General features: G+C 47.8%; 1 protein-coding gene across 3 annotated transcripts; it reads right to left on the bottom strand.

Annotated features, from left to right (window-relative positions):
• Positions 1–22: 22 nt before the first annotated feature.
• Positions 23–9,402, bottom strand: dub (duboraya). 3 transcript variants are annotated; one of them, XM_085175730.1, is made up of 8 exons: positions 9,169–9,402; positions 7,301–7,371; positions 4,001–4,090; positions 3,720–3,788; positions 2,105–2,173; positions 1,122–1,331; positions 601–1,023; positions 23–510 (listed from the first exon to the last, which is right to left on the bottom strand). In XM_085175730.1, the coding sequence occupies exons 2-8, from the start codon at positions 7,304–7,306 to the stop codon at positions 487–489; spliced, it is 891 nt and encodes a 296-aa protein (XP_085031856.1). In that variant the 5' UTR covers positions 7,307–7,371; positions 9,169–9,402; the 3' UTR covers positions 23–486. The 3 variants fall into 3 exon arrangements, with proteins under 3 accessions (XP_085031856.1, XP_085031855.1, XP_085031854.1); XM_085175729.1 differs by lacking the exon at positions 9,169–9,402 and adding an exon at positions 7,452–7,685; XM_085175728.1 differs by lacking the exon at positions 9,169–9,402 and having other exon boundaries at positions 7,301–7,685.
• Between the last annotated feature and the right edge of the window lie 705 nt (positions 9,403–10,107).

Below are 10,107 nucleotides of genomic sequence, written 5' to 3'. Positions count from 1 at the left end.
AAAATAAAACAGCAGATCATCATCACGGTAGCAAAAGAATTTTAATTTCATCATCAGAAGCACTTTGTGACGTCACCGCCTCCTCAGGCTGCGTGTCGCCATCCAATCAAAACCTCGGAGGTTCTCAGAAATCTGTCAAACCCAACGAGGCTTCGAGGGTTCCCTCACAGACACGAACCCCTCATCATCATCATCATCATCATCATCATCATGGAAGGCAGCACACAGTAAGAACAGACAGGTCACAGTATATATGGCTGAACAGGAAGTGTTGTGGTGTGGAAAGGCGTTGAGTGGACAGAAACGAACAAGCTCGGCCGGACCTTCGCACGATTGGCCGAGCGTCTTCGCACATTCGCAGGTGGCGGGCGGCGCCTCAGAGTTTCTAAATATTCGCCTCCTGAGCGTCTGCAGGCCTCTTCAGTCAGGTGTAGCTGATACGGGGTTTCTCTCCCAGCACTCCAGGGGCTCGTCGACGCGTGGTCGTCATCGGGCTGAGCTCGCTGCCTCCTGCGGGGGAAACGTTGCAGTTTGAAGTACACGTACACAGAGTACACAGAGTACACAGAGTACTGCACTGATGGAGAACAGGTACTTTACCTCGCTCTGTTCTTCTTCTTTGCCGTCTGTCAGTGTAGCATCTTCGGTCGGGTCCTGTTTCTGCGTCTCTGGCGACCTCGGCTCCTCCTCCTTCTTCTCTGATGATGATGGTGCCTCCTCCTCTTCTGCAGACCCTTTCTCTCCCTCCTGCACATCACCGTCGCCGCTCTTCGGCTCTTCCTCTTCGTGAGTTTGGTTTTTCTCAGGAGCTGTTGGGGCGTCTGTTTGATCCTCCTTCTTGAACACGTCACCCTCGCTGCCCCGCTCGCCGTCCTGCTCGCCGCCTGCTGCAGTTTTGTCAGCGGGGTCAGTCGTGGAGCTCACCTGTGTGTCTGCTGCGTCTTTGGCCTCCACCTCTCCACTGCTGGATGTCCTGTGGCGGCGTGATGGCGGACGGCGGCGGATGGAGTGGCGAGCTCTGCCCTGGAGGAGAACCAAAGGGTGATCAACTGAGTGTTTAGGCTGGCCGGCGCCGGTATTTACAGGTCACTGAATGCATCACAGCCTTGGAGGGGTCTCACCTTGTTGATGCTCTGCAGGACCGACCCCTCCGCCACAGTAGCAGGATCCTCGAAAGAGGCGGGGCTTTCAGGAGAGGTGACTGGGCTGGTGGGGGTTACTGAGGTAGCAGGTGGGGCGGAGCCAGGGGAGGGCAGGGCGAAGTTGAGAGGCAGCATCCTGATGCCTGGGCTCTTCAGAGGAGGACCCGTGGGCGAGAGCACGAGTTCAGCCTGCAGAGTGATGTTAGAGTGATGTCAGAGTGGTATCGGAGTGATGTCAGAGTGATGTCGGAGTGATGTCGGAGTGATGTCAGAGTGGTGTCGGAGTGATGTCAGAGTGGTGTCGGAGTGGTGTCGGAGTGATGTCAGTGGTGTCAGAGTGATGTCAGAGTGATGTCAGAGTGATGTCAGAGTGGTGTCGGAGTGATGTCAGAGTGATGTCGGAGTGATGTCGGAGTGATGTCAGAGTGATGTCAGAGTGGTGTCGGAGTGATGTCAGAGTGATGTCAGAGTGGTGTCGGAGTGATGTCAGAGTGATGTCGGAGTGATGTCGGAGTGATGTCAGAGTGATGTCAGAGTGGTGTCGGAGTGATGTCAGAGTGGTGTCGGAGTGGTGTCGGAGTGATGTCAGTGGTGTCAGAGTGATGTCAGAGTGATGTCAGAGTGATGTCAGAGTGGTGTCGGAGTGATGTCAGAGTGGTGTCGGAGTGATGTCAGAGTGGTGTCGGAGTGATGTCAGAGTGATGTCAGAGTGATGTCAGAGTGGTGTCAGAGTGTGTCGGAGTGATGTCAGAGTGATGTCAGAGTGGTGTCAGAGTGATGTCAGAGTGGTGTCAGAGTGATGTCAGAGTGATGTCAGAGTGGTGTCGGAGTGATGTCAGAGTGATGTCAGAGTGATGTCAGAGTGATGTCAGAGTGATGTCAGAGTGATGTCAGAGTGGTGTCGGAGTGATGTCGGTGCATGTTTACACCAGCAGGGGGCAGCAGAAACCTGCTGGACTCACCTGGATTTTCTCAATTAGACCAGAGTTCCTCTTGACTTTGACAGGTGACGTCAGAGCACCTGCAGGAGGCTGACACACACACACACACACACACACACACACACACACACACACACACACACACACACACACACACACAGGTGAGTTTACTTCGTAGATCTTCATGTAAATGTGGAGACCAGACGAGGAGCTCCTCAGGAACGTGACCTCAGCTCTCGATTGTCATGTTTAATTTTTGTGCCTTTTTTCCGTCACCGCACCAGAAGAACGGGAAACAGTTCAGTCACAGTTCGTGGATTTTCTTTGACAATATATCCCATCATGCTCTTGAGTTACCTCTGAAGGGTGCGTGGACTCGAGCAACGGCGATTATTGGCTCAAACTTAAATCTTACAAACAGTGCAACTAAATTGCAGATATAAAGGCCCGGTTTAAAAAATGTGGGCAGGAAAGCCTCAGTCTGTAGCTGTCCATACCTGAACGTTACAAAATTACAACCACTGTCCACACCCCAACCACACCTCACAGTAAATGATCATTTTCCATACTGCCAGTATAAATATACACAGTATACTGCCATCACTACAATATACATGTTTTACACACTCCTTTTGTTGTTGACGTTTACAGGCTGTGTGCAAAAGGCCACACTCTTCAAATTCATGCCAACTAATATTTTTACGTCCAGTAGGTGTCCTACTAGAGCAAATGAAGCTTCAAGAAGCTTTGCGCTGGGGTGAACCAATTGGATGAAAAGCTTCAGTGCTTCATGAAGCTTCATTTCATTCATTCATTCATCTGCCCATCACTACTTCATTTATGTTGGAAGTGATAGCAGAGCTGTATGTTTGAATTGTTTCAGAAATCTCTCAGTCAGAACATGCTATATCATGTTTAGATGGAAGCTAGCGAGCTAACTTCCTGCTAACTTCTAACTCCGTTAAATGTCATAAATTCCGTTTTCATGGATGCCTGGATGTTAAACTCAGTTGTTACACCTGGTAGAGCAGAACGCTGATCATTTTATTAAAGATGAAAGACTTTAGACAGTTTTTAACTCTCAGTGACGCTGCAGTGTTGTTTGATTTATGGACCTGCAGCGGAGTTTAGGCCCAGACACGGTTAGTGACGTCAGACTTAAAGACCGGATTGGCTCTGATTCAGGTCTATGACGACCAAACCACGGAGAGGACGGAGCACGGCACGAAAGTCGTCATCGACGGTGTTTTTGTCTTTTTCTGCTTCCTTTGCAGAAGCGCTTCACACTTCCTGAGCCTGGTTCTGCCGCAGGTTTCTTCCTGTTACAGGACAGTTTTTCCTTCTCACTGTCGCCATGTGCTGCTCTGAGGCGGCGACCTGATTTCTCTGTTTTATTGTGATTTAAGACTAAATAAAATAAAAAATCTGATGTATTGAACTAAATCGTTTTGTCATTTTTTCTGAGTCATAAATCAGTAATTTCATCATTTTTAACGGTTTCCTGCCATTTGTGTTGTTTTTGTGTTTGTGTAGTCTTTGTTTTAACTGAACAGTCACACATCACCACCAGACCATCGGCTGGCTTTGAACATGTTTCAGGCGTCTTCATCGTTTTCCCTAATCTCATCTGTCTCACCTCCTGCTCGCCTCCCTGGGTTTTGGGCAGCTGTAGAGTGCGGGGCGGTCGCCGTCTGACCGGCTTCTCCTGGTAAACAACAAAAACAGCAGTTAAAAAAAAGACCATTACTCCCAGTATGGACACCTGTCCTAAAAGGTTCCCTGAGTCAGTCAGATCCTGTCACCATGTATGAGTCTGATGAGTTACTGATTCTTCCCGAGCAGATGATAGCAGGTCTGCACTGGACGTGTCTACGTCCTGGTGTGTGCAGCGTACCTGCCGGCTGTCGTCACACTCACCTGTTCTTTCCCGGCGGGGCTTTGTGGCGGAGCCGCACCTTTGAACCTCCTGGCGAGTTCAGCCACGGAGCGCTGCGACGTAGCCTGTTCCTGAGGACGGAGAGGAGAGACCAGGTGAGCGAGCAGGTGAAGGCGGTGATGATGTCAGTAACGATAGACACGAGCGATGCGTCTGCAGCAGATTTCATCGTGTTAAAGATTTTTAGGATTGAGTTTGTCTCCGTGCGACGCTTCGTCCACTCTGAGGTCATCGCGCCCGGATCTTTCCTCTGCGCGCTGCAGCAGGACGGACGGTAACATCTGTCCTACCTGCAGCTTTCATATGGTGACCTGACAGGTGTCGAGGTAAAGTCAACGCGTCACTGCTCGTTGATGAGCCGTCCAATCACGAGTCTGTAATCTGAGGAAGGTGTAACTTGGTATCCTGATCATTTTGGTTCATTTATTCCTGAGAATAAAAAGTGAGGAACTGGAGTCGGCTTTAGACCCCGCCCCCACAGAGGCATAGGTGAGGTAGTGCAAACATGATTTGTGGGAGTCCGTGTGGCAGCGTAACCGTGTTAGGATGGAGGCGTGGCAGCTCGTTCGCTCAGAGGATGAAGAGGCCGTCTCGCTGGTGTTTCCTTTAAAGTGACTCAACTCGTTTCCAAACAACAGGAAGTTAAAACTGAGACGTTTCTTTGATTTGTTCAAACTTTTACGACTTTCAGTTCTTTTAGGGGCTCTCGCACCAGAGACTCTCCATCTCAGCTTCTACAGGCCTCAGTTAGCAGGTTAAAGGTCAAAGTTCATGCCAACAAAACCCCAGCACAGACTGGGTCTGTTTCTTCTACAACAGATGAGAGCGAGGTGGAGATGTTTGTTCATACGTAGCACGTTTCTCCTCTGAACACACCTTTATTTTTCTATGTGAGCTCCGTCTATCACATGGATGCACGTGGAGCAGCTCGGGGTTAGCATGTTGCCAGCATGCAGACTGGGATCAAACCACCAACCTCCTGAGTACCAGTTGACACGCTCTACCACCATGAAGCCCAAACCAAACACCTGAGACGAGCTGTCAGCCGATGGTCTGAGTGAACTCCTCGTATACTAAAGTCCAATCTGTCCCTGAAGCTGGGACCAGATCCAAACAGCTGCTGCAGAGCTCAGAGAGCCGTGAATGAATGAATGCTGCAGCCCTTAAAGTGGGCGTGGTTTCTTGGTCACATGGCCCTAAACTTTATTTATGAGCTATGTTTTCAGTTTAAAGTCACGCTGTTGTCAAACCCTCGTGTTTTGCTGGATGATGGTTACTTTAAGACTTTGAGTTGCAGAGGTTCAGTTGATGGTTTCCTGCATTAGAGAACGCGCCCACGGTTCTTCAGCTCAGAGGAATGTTAGAAGCTTTAAAAATAAATACACGCCGACGTGTGAACAGCAAGAAAACACCCACTCTTCACGGACGACGCGTCGATCCTGGTGGTGGTCCATTTGACTGACGGCAACCAACAAAAACACCGTCCTCAAACAGGAGACGGGACTGCCCGTCCTCACAGAGCTGGAATACACATGGGTCCCCACAAAGGCAGATAAACAGGGACACACCAACACAGCTGTTGACATGTGGTTGATCCGGGCTGAAGGCCTCACATTGCTGACATTCAACAGATAATGAACATCGCCTCAAGGGCACACACACACACACACACACACACACACACACGCACACACACGTCCTCTCAGAGTCGTGTGCATTGTTTCCATGGTGAGTGTTTGACCCATAAACTGAAGTTAGAAAGTGATGAAAAAAGCAAAACAGCCGTTAAACCACTTCCTCTTTGCTACTGTGTGTGTGTGTGTGTGTGTGTGTGTGTGTGTGTGTGTGTGTGTGTACAGCTATGGGGCCCATTGGCAGTTATTGAACTTCAGGGCTTCGATGGTCTTCTGAGTCCCAGACGTCCTTGAAGATGAAGGTTTTACATCTTCTGCTAAAACTCAGAGGACTCTTCATCGTTTTCATCGTCCACTCACTGTGACGCCACCCACAGGTGTCCTCAACGGTAGTTTCTTGGTGGCTCCCATGTTTTATTCTTTCGCAGCAGGAAGTGACCATATTTGGAAAAGAAGGTGGAGTCCTAAGTTATCGGAGGATAAAGTCACTTTTTGAAGCGGCGTTAGAGAAGCTGCAGCGTATGTCACTGACTTTGTGGCTCAACAAGTGTTTTAGATGTTTCCATACAAAGAAAACGTGATTTAACCGTTGTGTTCTCGCCTGATCACATTATTGATCCTTTTGATCACAACAGGAAGAACCACGTGTACAGCAGGGAATGACTCTGTAATCCAGCCGGGGTGGAGGCAGCACATAGGAGGTGAACTGCAGCGTGCACCGTCACCTTTAGTGTCAGTGGTTACAAACAAATGCTTTTCACCACCAGCCAACATCCAGCTCCAAGTACCAAAAACTGCAGTTCCCCAAACATCCAGCGGGGGCTCCAGTAATCCTCAGCTCGACAGCATTTAAAGCCTTCCTGTTTCTCCCTTTCATAATATCATATTTAAATTTCAGTAAGACTTAAAGATTGTCAGGGGCGTGGCCTCTTTGACTGACAGGTGGATGGAGACACAGGCGGCTGTAGCTGCTAGCTGTCTGCTAGCTTCACCTCAGCTAACTGGACTCTCTGAACCAGACCTCTGTTTGGGCGTTTTTAATGATGTCATGGGACCAATAATAAGTCTGAGCTCCTCGCCACCCTCTCATCTGAATATGGTCACTTCCTGCCCAGAACAACAACAACATGATGGCGACTAAAATGCTTTCATACACAACATGCAGCTGGGACCATGTGAAGATGCTCTGAGCACAGAGTCAGTAATCCAGCCCTGATGTCAGGAAGGCCTACGTGACTCCACGTCCTGTGAGGACAGAGCAGGCTACGATTCGTTGTTAGCTGATAACTATTTTTAAAGCAGAGATAAGTTCTGGGCCTTCGTGGAATCGTACGAGCGAGCTTCAGCAGACGTTCAAACTGAGCTGCAGTTTGCACACGCTCAGTGCACGCCACTTCACCGAACCTGCAGCGTTGTCACTGCGTCAGTAAAGCCAGAATGAGCAGAAATATGTGGACGCCACACTGCCCGCCTGCTCAGAGTCATGGCGAAATTGCAGCAGTTCCTTTTAAAATGTTCACTCTGCAGGGTGCTCAACTTTGATCTAAACTCCACCGTGATGCAGCAGAACACACACACACACACACACACACACACACACACGTGTAAACCCAGCAGCAGCTGAAAGCAAAGTTTGAGAAGTTTTACCTCCATCCTGCTCGTCGTCTCTCAGCCGCCTCGCTTATGTCGAGTATGTGTGAAAGAGAGAGAGAGCCCGCCTGCAGGTTAAATATAGAAGCAGAGTCATTTCAGAGAGAGAGAGAGAGAGAGAGCTCATGTTCTGTCACATGTTCGTCACCTCGCTCTGTTTCTGATCGTCCTGCAGCTTCATGCCCATCAATTAAACCTGGTTTAATTCAGCTCATCTCATTAACCTGACGTCTCTGAGCTCGGTCTGCACAGTCGGCACATTTAAACCTGTGAAACCGCTGAGCGCTCAGAAGTGGAAGACTTTTGCTCACACTGTTCTCAGTCATTTTGTTTACAAATGAAAAACTTAAATCTGTTTCACAACAGAGTCGCTACGAAACGCGACACGGTTATCTGATCACATCAGCTCCGACTGCTTCCTGCACCCACTTCTAATTATTTCCTCTGTGAACATTACACAGCTGCAGCTTGATGGCTAAACCGTCTTTAAGCATTAATTACTGTTTGCAGTTTTGTCATCATTAACAGTTTCTTCAAATGTTTTTGTGGATTTTTAAAAAATAAAATCTAACTACAGAAATGAAGCTTTTAAAAATGCATTCCTCCTGATCGCCAGCAGGGGGCGACTGCTCTGGTTGTCTGCGTATACAGAAGTTGATGGAAAATGAGCGTTCTGCTCAGTGAACTCGCTCCTGATTACTTCATGGTCTCGCTCTCTGGCTTCAGGTCTGATGCTCACTTTGGAGATTACGGTCCTATCAGAGTCACAGAGGAGCAGGAAGTGGAAACATTCGAGTCGTACTGCCTTATGATTGGCAGGTACAAAAGGCACCAAAAAAGCAGACAGTTAGCAGCTACAGCTGCCTGCATCGCCATGCATCTTTAATACAAAAAGGCCACGCCCCTAATAATGCAAACTTTACCTTTACAGTGTGTTTTCATTTTCACCATTATATGGATTATAAACTGTATCCAACTGAGTTTTGTTTCTTACCCACTTCAGCTACATACCTGTAGACACGGAGGCCGGGATGGGACAAACATGTTTTATACAGCCAAGAGAAATGAAAACCCGCTCTCTGTACGCTGTCTACATTTACGCTGGCCGGTGAGGACCCGGAGAAACATTCGGGGTTCTCCTCTATCTGTGGAAGGCTGTTTACCTCAGCTGTCAATGCTGCATGACGGCTGGAGTTAATGTATGCTGAACCGTTGGAAAGTACTACTGTTAGCTAATTTTACCATCTGTTAGCTGCTGTTAGCTGCTGTTAGCTAATTTTACCATCTGTTAGCTGCTGTTAGCTGCTGTTAGCTAATTTTACCATCTGTTAGCTGCTGTTAGCTAATTTTACCATCTTTTAGCTGCTGTTAGCTAATTTTACCATCTTTTACCATCTTTTAGCTGCTGTTAGCTAATTTTACCATCTGTTAGCTGCTGTTAGCTGCTGTTAGCTAATTTTACCATCTGTTAGCTGCTGTTAGCTGCTGTTAGCTAATTTTACCATCTTTTAGCTGCTGTTAGCTAATTTTACCATCTGTTAGCTGCTGTTAGCTGCTGTTAGCTAATTTTACCATCTGTTAGCTGCTGTTAGCTGCTGTTAGCTCAGACTGCATCAGTTTGATGGACAATATAATTACACACTAATCTGTGAGTATAAAATGTTTGTTCTATTAAACAACCTTAAAAATTGACTGAATGTATTTTTAACAGAATCTAAACAGTTGTTATGAAGGAGGAAATTATCTACGGACACCAAACCAGTTTCTGTGTCCGCTGTAAACATGATTATTTCTTTAAAGGTTGAACATGGCAGGCAGCTCTCACCTCTGTACAGGATGCTGATTGGATGTTGCTGAGCAGGTACCTGAGTCTGCGTGGTGCCTTCGTTCAGTCTGTGGAGCTGCTCGTCCAAATGTGCTCACCTCAGGCAGCTAAAGGTCGAACTGTGGGGTCAAAGTGCAGGTGCTGGAGTCAAGAAATCAGAGTGAGGTCACCAAACGTTTTGTTTACGGCTCACATTTCTGCTATCGAGCTTAGGCTTAGGCTTTTTTTATTCACTTTCTACAATATTGAATTTCATCAATAATTTCAGCCTTAAAGAAAAGAAACATGCTTGTGTTCCATCTCTGACTGATATTTATTCATATTTTTAGCATGTTTGTGTCAGTTTGTCGACCACAGCCTGTATTTTTGTGCATCTGTGTAAACAGAGGAAGCTGCAGGACGTCTCCTCGGCTCTGAGAGGAAGTTGGGTCACTCGAGCAGATATTTCTTCTCTCATTTCTCCTTTTTTGTTTCATCAGTGCTGCCTGAGCTCTTTGCATCACAAGAGAAACCCACGCCTGTGGTGAAGCTGAGGGTGGAGCAGAGAGGAAGATGCTCTGACATGATGTTTGTCAAAGACGACTCGTTTCCTCCTGCAGCCATCCAGGCACATGAAACCGTGTTTTCATGTTCAGGACAAACAACATCACACTTACTACAGTGTTGTTTTCACTGCATGTCACCGTATCTGCAGACCAATCAGCTTTGGCGGTTTGAGCACTAAGCAGAGACACAGGACGTGGTTGGAGGGGAGGGGTGAAGCAGACAGGAAGAAGTTTTATGAAGGAGGAGACCTTATAAGGTGAAAGAGACGCTTGCGGAAATGTGACCAAAGAGAAGTTACTCAACCTCAAAACCTCCGTCGTTACAACAGAAAGCGCAGACGTTTCAAATCCAACCCCCGAGAACACGAGGCGTTCACTGACCTGCGGCCTCCTGGTCTGCATCGATGATGAAGAACTCGAGGTCCTCCTCAGTG

The sequence above is a fragment of the Neolamprologus multifasciatus genome, chromosome 10 (genome assembly GCF_963576455.1).
Source record: "Neolamprologus multifasciatus chromosome 10, fNeoMul1.2, whole genome shotgun sequence".
In the NCBI taxonomy this organism is placed as follows: domain Eukaryota; kingdom Metazoa; phylum Chordata; class Actinopteri; order Cichliformes; family Cichlidae; genus Neolamprologus; species Neolamprologus multifasciatus.
Note: the sequence above shows the minus strand (reverse complement) of the source record. Positions and strands in the feature narration are given on the sequence as shown.